The 16,340-nt window shown below is 39.9% G+C and overlaps 1 protein-coding gene across 3 annotated transcripts in view; it reads right to left on the reverse strand.

The window, feature by feature from the left end:
* The window catches only part of atp13a3 (ATPase 13A3), a 46,320-nt gene that overhangs the window by 12,514 nt on the left and 17,466 nt on the right, over window positions 1-16,340 (reverse strand). For 2 of the 3 annotated variants that reach the window (XM_036586183.1, XM_036586184.1), the window contains exons 5-26: window positions 14,389-14,568; window positions 13,930-14,000; window positions 13,741-13,824; window positions 12,638-12,707; window positions 11,946-12,080; window positions 10,668-10,740; window positions 10,175-10,306; window positions 9,638-9,820; window positions 7,946-8,103; window positions 7,548-7,736; window positions 6,410-6,471; window positions 6,041-6,191; window positions 5,216-5,332; window positions 5,010-5,027; window positions 4,776-4,929; window positions 4,532-4,652; window positions 3,984-4,108; window positions 3,383-3,555; window positions 1,784-1,906; window positions 598-677; window positions 436-478; window positions 178-287 (exon numbers count right to left, since the gene is read on the reverse strand). In XM_036586183.1, the coding sequence (XP_036442076.1) occupies window positions 178-287; window positions 436-478; window positions 598-677; window positions 1,784-1,906; window positions 3,383-3,555; window positions 3,984-4,108; window positions 4,532-4,652; window positions 4,776-4,929; window positions 5,010-5,027; window positions 5,216-5,332; window positions 6,041-6,191; window positions 6,410-6,471; window positions 7,548-7,736; window positions 7,946-8,103; window positions 9,638-9,820; window positions 10,175-10,306; window positions 10,668-10,740; window positions 11,946-12,080; window positions 12,638-12,707; window positions 13,741-13,824; window positions 13,930-14,000; window positions 14,389-14,568 (2,552 nt within the window). Of the gene's footprint in view, window positions 1-177; window positions 288-435; window positions 479-597; window positions 678-1,783; window positions 1,907-3,382; window positions 3,556-3,983; window positions 4,109-4,531; window positions 4,653-4,775; window positions 4,930-5,009; window positions 5,028-5,215; window positions 5,333-6,040; window positions 6,192-6,409; window positions 6,472-7,547; window positions 7,737-7,945; window positions 8,104-9,637; window positions 9,821-10,174; window positions 10,307-10,667; window positions 10,741-11,945; window positions 12,081-12,355; window positions 12,517-12,637; window positions 12,708-13,740; window positions 13,825-13,929; window positions 14,001-14,388; window positions 14,569-16,340 lie in introns of those variants that run through there. The other variant, XM_036586185.1, reaches the window with a different exon arrangement.

The raw sequence follows: 16,340 nt of genomic DNA on the forward strand, positions 1-16,340 counted from the left end.
TCATATCAAATAAGAAAAACCAAGTGCATCTGACTATTTGCTTCCACTATAAATACCAAAACATCTTAGTGTGAATTGTTTTCTAAAACTTAAAGAATCAAATACATTAGAGCACCCTTCAGTATTAGTTTGGTGTCTTTTTATGCAAGCTCCAAATGTTGAACTAGCTTGTTGTACCTGATGAGGTTGGGCACACAGGAGATGTTGGGAGTTCTGGAGGTGAAGGGAGAGGCCACTGAGGCCTCCAGCTCAGAGAGAGAGATGCCACCATGAGCTCTCTTCAGTGCCTTAGGAAAAAAAAGGGGCCAAGCCACTTAGAAAACACTGCTGCCTCACCAAAATAACTGTATAATGTTCTAGATTCCAAACGTCTTACAACATAAAACTACTTAAAAATGAGGAAGGAGAAGTACTGTACACCAAAAATGGACTTACACCACAGTCGTTAGCACCATCTCCACACATTCCAACAAAGTAACTAGACAGGACAGAGAAACGGAAAAAAAGATTCAAAAGTTTACATTTTACATGCATTTCTGTATTTGTTTATGAGTAACTTGAACAGTGTGACGGTGTGTGTTTTGGCATAATACCCACTCAACACTCTGTAGTGTCTCCACTAGCTGGGTCTTCTGATCTGGAGCCATTCTTGCAAACACTGTTCCACGCAAAACCAGCTACAGCAAAGTGTTAATAAACAGAGACAAACATTCAGCCTTTGGACATAGAAAGAAAAAACTGAAATAACAACTAATCTGGTTAATCCAAAATCTTCTTAAAACAGTTGGCACATTATACTTAAGATCTAAAATTATGTGACACACACTAGCATCCAAAAGTTTGGAATCACAATTTGAATGTCTGAAATCACTGTTTTCAATTTTAAAAAAGGAGATATAAAAATAATTCTATTATGACACTACTTGCTACTCCACAACTTCAGATTTCTATAAATTAGTAGAAAGCTCTAAAAATAAATGAGGATCAGAAATATAGATGCCTAAGAAAGCTGTATTTGAGAATAAAATTAAAATAAAATTATACAAAATAATTCTATATTATAAAACAATTATCTTGCAAGCCAGACTTCTGCCCATCATCACAGAGTCTGAAGCATCCATTCACGCGACCAAGAACTGGCCACTTTGAGAGGAAAGTAAAGTTTAACTGGCATGCAAAATAACCAGCCACAGACCACTGATTTAGCATGATGTATAAGGGCAGGCGAATACCAAAATGTGGCCACAAGAAAAACAAACCTACATGTAATATAAGGGTATGCACTGGCAAACATGCTAGGATCTCTCACTTAAAAGCAACCAAGTGCTTAAAAGAAAACTCTTGAATAACTTTTAAAGATGTTATGCCCATGAATTCCAGTTCCCCATGATAACCCCAGATGCACGGAAATGCATGCACATGGACATGGGGATAGCCAATTAAAACGGAACTAGCAAAAGCCCAACAGTTGTGGGAATGCTTAACCTACTTTAGATATCAGATGCTCGGTATTATGTGAGGGCAGACCTGAGGCTAAGACTATAATAAAATTAACATCCAGATTGCTTTATATGTAAAAAGTGGTGGTCAAATCTTAAGGCATATATTTATAAGAAAATACTACAAATACCCTCTTATATCTAGCTTATAGTATTTCAATTGACACTGAATAAAACCGAGTAACAGCAACAGTTAATATGACAAATGATTGCAATTTTCTAAATGCTAGTGTACATGTGGCTCTACGCAACACATAAAATGATTAAATTCTGGGGATCCTAACCTTCTGAAGCAGGTCCTGGAAGTGCTCAGTAATGACAGCAAATGACTTGCCGCTCATGGCAAAGTGGTACTGTTCCTTTGGCTTCCGTTCTTCAGGGCTGTCCTCCACGCTGATCTCCACCTCCTACATCAGCGCATACAACATTCTCTTACAAATGAGCAAGGTTCTTAGGAATGAAGCATCAGTAAAGCCTAGCTGTCGCCAGCAAAATTTTATGTGTGCTAAAACAGGGTTTCTCAACCTGTGGGCACTCTCTAGTGGTCTGCTGGCCTGAATTAGGGGGAGGCAGTACTTTGTAGTGGGCCGGTAGAGACGTATAAACAAAAGCCCTGCAGTCGCAGTCTCATTAGACATCATCAGTTTGAGACAATGCAGCCGTGGGCATGCAGTGCAGAGTTAGCCAGAGACTGATACGTTCCTAAGGGTGTTTCTCCTACCTTGTTCGGTGTGGACCAATCAAACCCTGTTCAGTTCACTGCTGTTGGGACGAATTTTATGATGAAACAAGGGAATTCATTAGTAGAGCCGGCTTTCCTCTTCTTCTAGCAGCACGTCAGCTGTACTGTCAGTATAATCTGCCTGTTTTAACGTCTGACTTACTGCTCTAATGTCGTTCCTGCAGCTCGAGCTGCAGCTGATAAAAACCGACAGACGAGCCATAAAATAAGAGCGAAGATCTGCGTTTGATTTCTGGCCGAGCATCAGTGATCTGAGTAATTAAGCTCAACTAGATAAACTAATGACAATAAAGCAGATATTAAGTAAGGTTTATTATCAATGTTGATTGTAGCGACGCTGATCCAAAAGCGTGAGTGGAGTGAGATTTCAAATGAGGTTTATCTCCAGGCCAAACAGTTACTCCTGTGGGAGCCACAAGAGTATTTTCAGGGAAATCGCGATGGACAGCAGCTCCAAATCACAGTCCACATCTACATCTACCTTTTTTTCTTTTTCCCCTTTTTTGACTCTGCAAACATGTTTAACATAACTGTAAATTTTGGTTTCTGTGAATCAAGTGAAATGGACAATCTGATCTTTTTCAGGCGCTAATTCACAGGTTTTCAATGTGAGCAATTAAGAAAAAAAAAATTAAAAAGTTGATTTTAGTTTTTCTGTGGGCTGCTATGCTTTATAGTTATACACAGGTGGGCCTTGGGGTGAAAAAGGTTGAGAACCCCTGTGTTAAAACAACCTTTTCTGCCAAAGCTAAGCTTTTACCCTGCTACTTATATCTAACAGCAAAATCAATCAATGTAGTGCATATGCTAAATGTTTTCCATGGTGGCTTTACTGCATCAACTACCATGTTGTACAGATCTGTTTACTCTGGTGGACAGAACACTGGGCAGCTGCGGAGAACAATTCACTCATTCAATTATTCATCCAATTCCTGCGACCTAATCACACTGCTGTATTCCAAGTCATGCTTGGCTTTCTTCTGCTGGTGCCAAGATATCTGAAAAGGCTCCAAATCAAGGACTTTGCCCACAATAAATAAAAAGCATGTTGGACTGTGGCCTTCTGTTCCTAAAACGAGAGCTTGGGCTGACACTTGCTGTTGCAATAGCAGTGTCAGTCCAGCAGAGGGTGCAGACTGACCTCTAGTGTAGCAGCCTTGCTGGCGTGCTTGCTGGGGTTATCAGCGTATCGCCAATTGATCCTGGCCGCTTGGCCATCTTTGGGGGGCAGGGCGTCTGCGATGATGACTCGATCCTGTGGTGGGATCATGCCGCAGTCCCGTGCCACCGAGATGGCTGTCAGCATATTGTCGCCTGTGCACAGGAGAGAAGACTCAATGTAAACCTCAATAGTAATGGCATGAGCATCTATAAAAGGTCAGACCCTACTGGCAGGCACCCAGCGTCCCTCATGACACATTGTGGGTAATACACAGGTTGTGCCGGGCAGCTCAATTTAATAGTGTGATTAGATTCACAATGCCGCATTGAGCCCTAACTGAACTTTGGAGCTCTCTGTCGGTAAGCCAGAGCTGAGATCTTTATTAGTCTGGATTCCAGAAATACCTAATGAACCCGGTGAGAGTGGCATTAAGCTGCTGGAGTCTACACACTAAAAACAGCCCTTAAGTGTAGCTTCGCAGCTTGCTCAGGGTCACACGTGGGTAGTGGTAAAACATGAATTTTGATGGTACGTGTAGAAAGAGCTATCTTCTGCAAGATGAACGTAGGTTTTTCTGTACCTGTAACCATGACTGTGCGGATGTTGGCTCGTCTGAGGTCCTCCAGCACTCCTGGAGTCTCAGCCTTCAGCTTGTTCTGCATGATAATCAGGCCCAGGAACTCCATGTTGGTCTCTATATGATCCCTATGGATTCAAATCAGTCATGTCAATACAACCAAAACCAACTATGTAATTAGAAGAAGAACAAAGTTTAACAGGGGTGTAAATATTTGGTCTGTGAACAACTCAATTCAATTATAATTCTTTAGGTAACAATTTAATGTATGATAAAATACACATTTTCACCATGATTCGTTTATTGTGGCAATCAGAATTACTGTTAATGAATTATAGACCATAACCACAATACTAAATATGGCGTTTTTGAGACCTATAAAGTGAAGAACCACCTCAGCCAAAGACCATGAATACACTTGAAAAGTCCTACATCAGTAAACAGTCCTACATCATGTAAACAGATGGTGTAAGGCATATCAATGAGTGAGGAGCCAGATGGCTCCAAGTCCTCATGGGAGTAGAGAGGAAATACTGGGTGTTCTCCAGTACCTGTTAATGTTTTGTACTTTATGCCAGGTGAGTTTGGACTCCAGGCGTCTGTGCGCCAGGGCAATGACACGGAAACCCTGCTTTGTATAGTCCTCTAGTACCTCTGCAAAGTCCTGCGGCACTGTGAGCAGAGCAGAGAACAATAATATACACTTAACTCCTCCTTAACTCCTTTCTCTCATAATAGCTGAATCATAAGCCTGCAGATTAACAGTACTTCACAAATTTATCCAATTCAACTAACCGGTCTCTCTTTTGCATAGACTTGCCACCACTTCTGGCGCCCCCTTGAGGTAGGCATCCATCCGCTTTTCTCCGAGCAGCCGGGCCACCACACTCATCCTTTGCAAGGCAGAGGAGAAGGGGAACTGCCGTACAATTCCAATCTCGTAGGATGCCTGCAAGGGATAAAATTAAGCCACGCTCTTCCACATTCTTATACAGCTACAGAATTAATTAGTAACCATCAAATACTTACCGGCAGTTCATACAGCTCCTGTAACATAACCACAAACAGTGAGAACAAGGAATGTCAGTGATTGATTCAGCAGAATGATTAATGTAGAAGGTGAATACATTTAAATTAAATGTAAATAAATTTTAAAATGTAAAAATGCAGTAGCTAGACAATAGAACATTATGAAATGTTCTATTTAAATGTACAGAGGACACAGATGAACGCACCATGTCCTGCTCTGGTGACATCACTGGCTCTGGAAGAAGCTGCTTGGGTGGGCGCACTACAGTTGGCATGATGCGGTTATGGAGAGAAGTCTCCTCTTCTGTGGCCTCCTCTAGGATCTGAGACACACACAGCAAAATCAACAGAGGACAGTTTACATAATAGAAATCAAGTTGAATAACAGTTTCAGTTCATTACAAAATTACATTTCACATGACATACAATGTTTGCGAATGCTTGGGGCTTTAAACATTCAAGTTTGTCTTGTCTGTGTGCATTGCTACTTTGTGAAAATACTCAGTGTTGAAATAAATTACTAAATACATACCCAATCATTTGGATATGTATTTCTTATCATACGGTAGAGGAGGAAAAGTTGCCTAAGTCTATATTCTTAGTAAACACGTATTTTTGACATAGTAAGTTAAAGTTGACATACAGCCGCCAGAAACAGAGCAGACTGCTTCTCCTCTACCAGGTAGAAATGAGCTAGGTTAGGCTATATTAGTTTGCTTACATCGCTACTGCATGAAAACATTCATTTTTGAATTAAATTACTAAACACACACCCAATCACTTGGGCCAACAGACAGCATTCAATAGATGTGACCAGGGAGAGTCCTTTTGCAAGTTAATTGCTTTAAGATCAAAAAGCTGCCTTTGTTACTCAAGCAAAGCACTGCTAAACAAGTTCAAATCCCATGATACATGACCACAAGTGGGAGTGGCCCACAAGTGGGCTGGTCCAGGCGTTTCACTTGTCTGGACTTGTCTCTTTTTAATAAGAGAGCTATAGCAACAGGAGATAGGAGTAATGAGGTACAAACCCAGCCAGTGGCCTCAAACATCTTCAAGTCCAGTGGGTCTCCAGAGAGCTGACCCTCAATCTTGGTGAGAGAGTGACATGTGGCCATACAGGCCACAAAGTGAGACTTCACCAGGCTCTCTTTGTAAGCATTCTCCTCTGTGTGATGGAAACTAGAAAGTGAGAAAAAGACCAGCATCATTATGACAATACAAGGACCACGTTGGTAGACCAAGGGCCAGTTTTATGGACATAAGTGCATCCTAACTGAAAGTCTGCTTAAACCTATATAACCTCTGTGTAAAGGTGAAAGAAACATAGAAACAAAAGCTCACAGCTTAAGTGTGTCATCATTTCCAAATGACCACTAATAAGAAGTTATGATGCCCACCTTCCATTCTCTACTCTATGCACGCAACACAGATCCAGACCGTCCTCAGTGAGTGTGCCCGTCTGCAGGAGAAAGACAGAGTTACACACACTTTTTATGAGTGGATAAGGCAAGTACGGAAGCTCACTCCTGCCAGGTAGAAGAGAAAAAGTCACCTGTTGTTCCCTTGCCCCCACTTCTCAATTTCTTGCAGAAGTATGTCAAAACAGTATCTCGAAATAATGATATATGTTCTCAAAATATTGAATGTCAAAATAATGACTTATTTTGTAATAATGACTTTCTTTGTTAATTAAATTTTTTCTTTGACTTATTGACTTATATTGACTTATCAACCTGAAATAATCACTTGTTTTCCTGAAATATTGATTTAACTTCTCTTTTCTTGAGATAATATGTTGAAAAAATCAGTTATTAAATAATTACTTCAAGATGACACTAAGTCATTATTTCAAGTCAATATGTTGAGAAAATAAGTGATTCTTTTGATATAGTAAGTCATTATTTGAGATGCCCAATCATTTGGGTAAATATTTTTCATCATACAACATGTAGAGGAAAAAGTATCTATTTAGTGTCTCAGAACATTGAGTATCACAAAATATTTATTTTATTATGAAATATTTAATTAATTCAATAACATGACATAGGTCATTATTTCAAACCAAGTACATACTTTTAGAAAGTAAGTTATATTTTGAGATGCCAAGACAAAATTTTGACAAGCTGCAGCTAGAAACAGAGAAGGAGAAAAACTTGGCAGGACTACTCTTCCATAGGCAAAAATATATTAAACATGCAAACAGCTCTACTTTATAAGTAAATTAGGCATACAGCATAATAAGATGAAGACCATCAGCACAAATGTTGCTCCCACACTGTATAAAAGTGAGCAGACAGGTGATTTCAAAGTAAGCGCAGGTGAAAAATATCGTAGGTGCAATTTGCAGATGAGACAAACAAAGTATACAGCTGGGCTGTATTATGATAAGCAATAAGTTTCTAAAAAATAAACTGAATTATGACATTATATTGCAAGTGTGCAAATAAGACCATCATTACGTGGTGGTCTCCTGAAACAATACAATACAAGAATCCATACCCGTTTATACAGTACATGCAGGATACTGGTTATTACCTTGTCAAAGCAGATCAGGTTGAGCTGACCACAGATGTTGATCCGCTGTGGGCTGATGCAGAAGATGCCGAGCCTCTTGAGGCGCCGCTGGGCATACACAATGCCAGCTGTCATGGCTGCAGGCAGTGCGGGCGGCACTGTGATGGTGACAATATCCAGAGACTCGATGATGATGGTCTTAGCTGGAACCTATGAAAGCACGAAGTTTGAGTTAAAGTAAAAGCTTGATTACACAAATCACACCACTTTCACTTCTAAAGTAGTTTTAACTTTTTTTCTTCTTCTTCTTCAGTGAAGACAGCTGCAAAAAACTGCAGTCTATAATCAAAGACCACAACCAAACTACTCTATTCAGTTTAATACACTGATATCTTAAGTTACATTGGACAATGTCCTACCTGGTTCATAATGCTCAGGACGATCGAATAGACAAAGCCAATGCCAGCCACTCCCACCAGACAAAGCAGAAACAGGTAGGCATCTCTGTACAGCTTAAAATCTGTGGGCTTAGGGTACAGGATGGAACGAACTAGCTGGCCTTTGGCAGTACTGAACCCTGGAAGAAAGAAAGCTTCATGTTATGTGTGTGATACTCCATGCACTACAGAGGTATAATACATGCACACACACTGGTTCACAGTTACAGGGTTATTCTACTGACTTTTCAAACATTTCTGCGTCATTAAATCTTCAAGATGCCATCAAAGTGTTTCAGAGTGGTCTGATGTGAAACGTGCCATTCTAGAGAAACTTTCACAATGTGTTGAGTCACAGCTTTTCAGCAGTTGTGATAGGACCCAGATGTGGGAAGTTTTGAATGCCTCTAAAAGCTACACGACAGGATGCTATTACATGAAATGATTACTAATACATTGCCAGATAAAAAACACTCATGGCACAAAGGTACATGCAGGGCGCTCGACACTGCAAAAAAAACTAGCAAGTGAAAATGTCTAAAAACAAGTTGTCAATTTCATCACTTTATCTAACATTTCTCATTCTATAATTACTGTAAAAATATATTAAGATTACTTATTTCTATACATTTTTACTTGAGTCATTTTATGCTGTGAAATTGTCTTATTTTCACTTGTTTTAAGACATCATACAGAATTTTGCTTGTCAAGAAATAATTCAAATTATTCACTAAGAATAAGACAATTTCCAAAAAAGGACTTAAAACAAGTAAAGAAATTTACAATAAATTAAATAACCTTATAATATTCTTAGAACAATCTGAAAATGAGACATACTGGATACATAGACTACATCTAAGATGATTTCACTTGCCAAGATATTATTCCTAGCAGTGCAAGGCAAAATGGGGCTTAAAAAAAAAAAACATACTTTTTAGACTTACTACTATTTTACTATTATTAATGTCACTTGTAAAAAAACTCAAAAGACAAATGCAGGTTCAGTGGTTGTTTATGCCTGTATTTGTGTTGTAGTTATCACAACCCCTGATGACTATTGTATATAAAAAGTTGAAAAAATCAGATTTTGAAAAAAATCTGAGGAACTCCCCTTTGAACTGTACTACTACCACCAATTTGGTAGACTTTTTTATTTGGCTATTCATATCCAACTTCAAATATATTATAGCAAACTATGACAGTTTTGTACTGATCATGGAAGATGAGCTGTTTTAAGCACTAAGATGTTGGAAGTTCAGTTAAACACCATATCTAGAGCAACGTTTTAGCCTACTCTGCAGGAGTGATCACAGTAGGTCAAGGAACAACAATCTGAGACTGGACTACAATAACATAGCTAGTGGATGGAGCTGCTGGAGTTGTAGCTAATGAAAGATACAATGCATTCCTTTGTTGGACACTGAGAATAGAGAAAATAAGCCAACGAGTGCAGAGATGACTGAGAACTGAGAAACAGAGTATGGTGCACTTGAAGGAAACAAAGAAAGGAGTAAAAAACATACAAACATCCACCAAATGTTAAGGAGTTTTTTATGTGCTCAATTAACCTAACATTTGAATACAGCTCAGTGATTTCATTCATGTGAACTGAGTTAGTAAAGCAGAGTTGGTAGAACACTTTCACATGTCCACTTTGTTTCTATAGACACTTACCGGTCCTGACAACCACAGCTTTGACCAGTTCTCCAGAGTAGAAGCGGGTCTGGATGACATTGGTGCCGCAGAATAGAGTGTGTCTCTTATGTTCATCCATGTTGTATACTTGGTCATCCTCTGCCCCCTTCTCAGCCGGTGAGGGGTTGGGTAGGTTAGTCTTAGTGACAGGCACGCTCTCGCCTATTAAGCAGAGAAGAGAGATGAAAATTTTACTAAATTCTTTATTATTACTAAGGACTGTGTTCTGTAGTTTTATGTGACCTGATCAGTTTGTAGATCCATAAAAACAGCCCAAGGAGATAAATAAAGTCACATAAAATGAAAGGAACAATTCAGGGAATTTTCTGTTTGTTGACAACACTGCTGTTCATTGGACTGGAACACTCTGACCAGGAAAGAACAGAGATAAAAAATAACATTTGATAGGACTGGACTTTGATAGGGGTGAATCAGCACTGATATTGAATACATGATTCAGCTCCTGTAACAGAACAGCATCAGCTGATGACATAATGCAAAGACACGGCCAGTAACCTGTTAGCATGCTCTCATTGACGATGCAGGTTCCACTAATCAGCACTGCGTCACAGGGCATGATGGTCCCATTGCTGGGAATGACCATGACGTCACCAGGCACCAGGTCTGTGGACATTGCTTCTTCAATCTCTGTATAAGGGCAGATAAGACCGAGAGAGGAAGAAAAGGAGATGGGGAGAGAGAAAAAGAGGGAGGGTGAGGTGAAAGGAGGGGGGATACGTGCATCAGTAACCCAGACTGGCTCAGCAGTTCCCTCATTACCCACGCCCCTGTGCACAGCAGATAGAATGCTGACTCATCATGGAAGAGACCACTGCACCAGCCGCCCTTCAGGCAGGTAATCCACCCTTGCAGCACTGCCCTCCAGGCTCTAGACGCCCATGCACTTTTAAGCGACAGCTTCTGTTTTTACTGTCTGGGTTCAGCATAAACACACTGTTTCAAGGGAGTTATGGATCAGAAGAACTTAAATGTGGAGCATGAAACATACCGTCATTGGCTCTGCAGACTGATACACGAACAATACTGTGGGCAGCCACCATGTCGTGCAACATGACGTATTGCTACAAAAATAGGAACAAAAATTGGACAGGTATGAACACCCTATACTACTCAGCAAACCTCAAAAACCACAGGCTCACTGATAAATGGCTCACTAGACATTTGTGCCATACTTAAAATATATTAAGTTCATTGTGTTAAAAAAAAACAATGTCAAACCATGTGGCATGCATGTTAAAACAGAGAGTGCAGTCTTCTTCTTCACAAAGTATTCTTTCAAAAGGCTGCTGGTGTCATTGAGATTGTTATCATTTGAGCAGTTTCTTTACAAACTTCTGCAGGTTTGCATACAAAATGCCTTTGTACTAGGGTCAAAAATGTGTGTCCATTACTGATACCCACTGAAGGGGGCTAAAAAATTAAGATAACAAATATTTTACATTCATATTTTAGACGGTAATTTTAAACCCCAATAGTTTTAGTTAAACAGCGCTTTACTGACATGATTATCAGTTTTCAGGTATAACACTTCTTAGACTTAAACAACAGAAACTCAGCCTTAAATAATATATTGTAGCCCTACAGCCAAGATACCCAGTATACTTTGCATTTTTGATTTCTATTCATCACCTATTATTGTTCTTATTTTTCCACTAGTTCTTTGAACTAATTTTTTGTTTTATTCTTACACTAAAGGTTTTATCTGGATGAATTTTACATTTTTTGTAGTGCTTAACATGATTGTTTTCACCAGTTCAGCTTGTATTGCTATTATACAGTTAAACAGAAAGTGCCTCATCTTGACCTGCCCTCTGGCACAAATGTCTATGGTTTCGCCCTATCATCAGGAAATTATGGGTCAACTGGTATAAGGTGGGCCCTGCTTTGTACACTTCAGAGTTCATCACCCCATCAGTGAAGAACACAGTCTCACTGACACCACTGTATAAAAAACAGCCCCAGACTCTGGTGATTCCACCTCAATGCTTTACAGTACTCTTAATGAGTCTGCAATGTTGCGCTAAAATATTGTTGCAGTGTTAAAAATCTTTTTCGGAAACAGACATCATTTTATGAAGTAACCTAAGTGCAAATGGTTAAATGTTACCAGAATGTCTTTCTAAAGTTTAAGCAGCTTTGTAGTCTTATTTGACCCTCTGACTTCCTTCGCTCCCCTGAGCAGGCATTCTTTGGGACAAAGGCCCTTATTTTTTTTTCCCACACAGTGTGCAGTACTGAGATAGACGGGGTGAAGAGCCCTACTCACCTTTTTGATGGTGTAGAGTGAGGTAGCTATCGATATGACTGACATTAACACAATAGCCATAGCGTAGTAGTAGTATTCGTCGGCACTCCATAGGATAACACTGAAGAGCTGGAAGATGTAAAAGGGGTTGAGGACCTGAGAGAAAGCAGAAAAAAGAGAAACAGAACATTTTCTGAGCACAATGAGATTGGACACATAGAAAACAATGTTCTAACATTTAATTTAATAGTTTTTTTATATTTCAACCAACTACCTTGCTGATGTAGTAAATATAGTTTCTCATGAGCATAAACATCAGCTTGGGAGTTTACAGTCAAAATCACCACATGAAATCAAACTACAGTTTTTTTTTCCTAATGTATTACAGGTTCTAATGTCCAACATTGCACGTGAGGTACAGCAGCACTTACAAGCGTGATATGGGCCACAGAGAATACAAGTAACTTCCCTGAGTGTCTCCAAGCGAAACAGTTACAACTCCTTTCCCACAAGACATGACCATAGCTACCAGGTCAAATTTGAATGGGACTGATAGGATCCTTTCTGTAGATCATGTTACAGCAGCTTTTAAAAAACACTGCTATCTTTATAGACACCTGAGAGCACAGTCATTAAAAATTTGTTTTGCAAGTCCATGCTTGTTTAGATTAAACATTAAACTCAGCTGATGTAACACAACCTGACTGTCTTACCTCCTTGATTAGCAGCTTGAAAAGGGAAGGCACTTTCACAGCAATTTCATTCACTCCAAAAAATAATCTCCTGCAAAAGACCAAAGCAAACTGCAAATTACACACCAAAAAGTAAAGTATATACCATCTTGTTCATCCTCTAATGTGGCATGCTTCCACATATGCACTTAGGTGTTAAATATTCCCACCTGCAGGAACACCCACTTATGTTGGCCTAATCCAGTCAAGTTTGCGGCTCGCCAAGGCGGATTAAGGCAGGTCACCGAAGGAAATGTGCATTGAATCCTCACAGAGTATAGTGGCCAGATCTCCTACCGAGTTACACATGCCCCCACAAATCTCTAACTGGTTAAAAAAGACTTTCCCTAATAGACCGAGAACTTAAGCTCCAACTTTAGATTTAATGTGTCTTTGCCTCACAGAGGACAGTGATCCATGGGGAATGCCACAGCCCTTTTATGCAATCTTTATCCGTCTATGCCTGAAGAGGAAGCCAATATGCTATATTACCACTGATCAGTGGAACAAGATGTCTGCATGTATTTTTCTATATACTCTTATGCTCTCTTAAAAAAAAAACAAAAAAACGGCCTGTTCACAGAAGAATTCGTATAGGGAAGTGGGTCCCAGCCATGGTGAAGGAGCACTCATGTTGTGCATACTCTGGTGTTTTCTCTTCTCCAGCATACCCGATCCAACTACTGAAGTGTGATTCCGGCCTAAAACTACCATTTAATATGCTAGCATCCCACAGCCTCTTTGGTTTGACAGAATTCACTCTTTTGATAGAATTCAGAATTTCTGTGCTTTTGGTGATCAATGTTCTCTCCTACATTACCCAGCACGCATCAAGCAAACATGTCATAAGCAGCTCCCCTCAGGTATGCTCCTGAAGTGCTAGTAGTCTTTCAATAGTTCCTTCCACCTACAACATACATCATCACAATGGGGTTTTCTTAAACTGGAATATCTAGCTCTGGAGATATGTGGCACATTTACCGTATGTGGGCAGCTAAAGCTGGTAAAGCTAATTAAACCCTTCCCGCACTAAAATGAGTGTGTTAAAGCAAGGAAAACACTAAAATGTGCAGGGCAGGGGTTACCTGTACTCCTGCTGGTCTTGCCTAAGGCCGGCACTGTGCTCCAAATGGATGGTGGAACACCGCACCCCTATATCCTCCAGACCCCTGTCCTCAGCAGAACACAGCAGGATTAAGACAAGTCAAACACCCTAGAGGCATTCTAAACTGCATTCACCACTTCAGAAATCACTAGAAAGGGAAGTTGCTTACGTTAACACTTCAAAGTTCTGGATAGTGTCATTCCAGTAGTACTTTGTGCTATGGAGTGTAAAATACCGGATCTGTGAAAGAGAGAGAAAGAGAGAGAGAGAGAGCGCGAGAGAGAGAGAGCGCGAGAGAGAGCGAGAGAGAGCAAGAGAGAGAGCGAGAGAGAGAGCGAGAGAGAAAGCATGAGAGAGGGTTACTCAGCAAAGTGCTAGAGCTACAGAAATGGCCCTTTTAGTTTTTAGTTTTTTTGTGGCAGTCATGTTTAGGTACAGGTGGAGTATACCTGCACAGACTGGCATTGTGCATATTTGTTATACCTCAGTCAGACTGCGCAGGAGGGTGTAACGTTCACACAGTAGTACTTTATCTGGAACTCCCATGAGGACACGCATGGGTCAGGGTGTGTAGATACATATGAGTCTGTGCATGTGCGAGATTGTGAAAAGTGGCAGGTATGTGTACCTGTACAGGCTGGTACTCGGCATATTTCCTGATGAACCCATCGGCTGAGGTGTCAGAAGGGTGGGGTGTGTGGCCGTTGGCCATGGGGGTGGTGGTCTGAGAGTCCAAGCTGATGTAAGGGTTCCTCCCTGGGGCCAGCATCACACGCACCTTAGCCCGGAACCAGCGTTTGAACTCATCCTGGTGCGCACACACACACACACACAAGCAAAGTCAAAAATATAATATATATTATATGCAGTTATGTATCAATATAACATAATGCGGTTTAAGAAAAAATCTTTTTTAGGAACAAATATAAGAAAAAACATTGGTGAATGTGGCTCACTGTCCATTTTATCAGTGCCACTTACCATACAGGTGCACTTTTTTTTTAACAACTGCAGAGTGTACTCTGTTTCTCTGCATACTTTGTAAGCCCACTTTCATTCTGATCTTTAAATGGTTAGGACCGCCACAGGACCACCACATGAGGAGATCAGACACAGCAGTGCTGCTGGAGTTTTTAAACACTGTGTCCACTTACTGTCCACTCTATTAGACATATCTATCTTGTTGGCCCACACTGTAGATGTAAAGTCAAAGACGATAGCTCATCTGTTGCTACACAGTTTGTGTTAATCATCCTCTAGATCTTCGTCGGTGGTCACAAGATGCTGCCTGCAGGATGCTGTTTGTTGGATATTTTTGGTTGGTGGATGATTCTCAGTCTTGCAGTGACGACTGCCAGTTGTACCAGTGCAACACACACTAACACGCCACCACCACGTCAGTGTCACTGCAGTGCTGAGAATGATCCACCACTCAAATATTACCTGTTCTGTGGTGGTAGTGTGGGGGTCCTGACCACTGAAGAACAAGGTGAAAGGGAGCTAGCAAACTACACAGAAAAACAGGTGGACTACAGTAATGTCAATTATATATATATATATATATATATATATATATATATATATATATATATATATATATATATATATACACACACACACACACACACACACACACACACACACACACATACATACATACATACATATATGCAAGCCAAACAGGAAATATTTAATGAACATTGATATATATACAATGGACTTTGATATATATACAATGAACATAGATATATATTGAATGAAAGTCGCTGTTGAAGGGTTGAGGATGGCCAAGAAAAACTGTACATCAATAAATCGGCATTAACAAACTCCAGGTGGAGCTTAAAGGAAGGGAATTCTGACCAGTATCTATACACAGTGATGCTGTGGACAGAGTGACCTGAGAGTGGCTGATATATGATGTGAAGATACAGATGGGTGGAGTTTCAATATATACATAATTTGACATGGTGCAGAAGAAGAGTCAGATCAGGCCATAACTTCTGTTTGAAAAATGCTCTTTTATTGAGAGCAAGGGAAAACAATGCCACTTGAAAAGCAACTGAAAATTGAGGTAGGTCACTGCTAGCCCTACTCTTTCTTCTGATGGTCACCAAACACCAACACACTCTAATTAACTCTGAGCTGGACACAAAATAACACAGTAAACACATACACACACACACACTGTAGCTGAAGAACAACAACATAGCAACATTAAATAACAATGTAAACAGTCTGTTTGGGGGTGGGGGGGGTGGGGTGCAAGGCTACAACACACACAACCCCAAAAGTCCCTCTCTGTCTAAACAAAACATTTTATGAATTATATTATTCATGTTTTCATCTCATTGTCTGATCCATGTACATCAAGTTTCATTCAATATATATAAATTTTCATTCAATATATATCAGTGTTCACTCCATATATATCAATGTTCATTCCATATATCTCAGTAGAACGAACATTGATATATATGGAATGAACATTGATATATATGTAATGAACACTGATTTATATTGATTGAACATTGATATATATGGAATGAAAATTTATATATATTGAATGAAACTTGATGTACA

The sequence above is a fragment of the Colossoma macropomum genome, unplaced genomic scaffold (genome assembly GCF_904425465.1).
Source record: "Colossoma macropomum unplaced genomic scaffold, Colossoma_macropomum, whole genome shotgun sequence".
Classification (NCBI taxonomy): domain Eukaryota; kingdom Metazoa; phylum Chordata; class Actinopteri; order Characiformes; family Serrasalmidae; genus Colossoma; species Colossoma macropomum.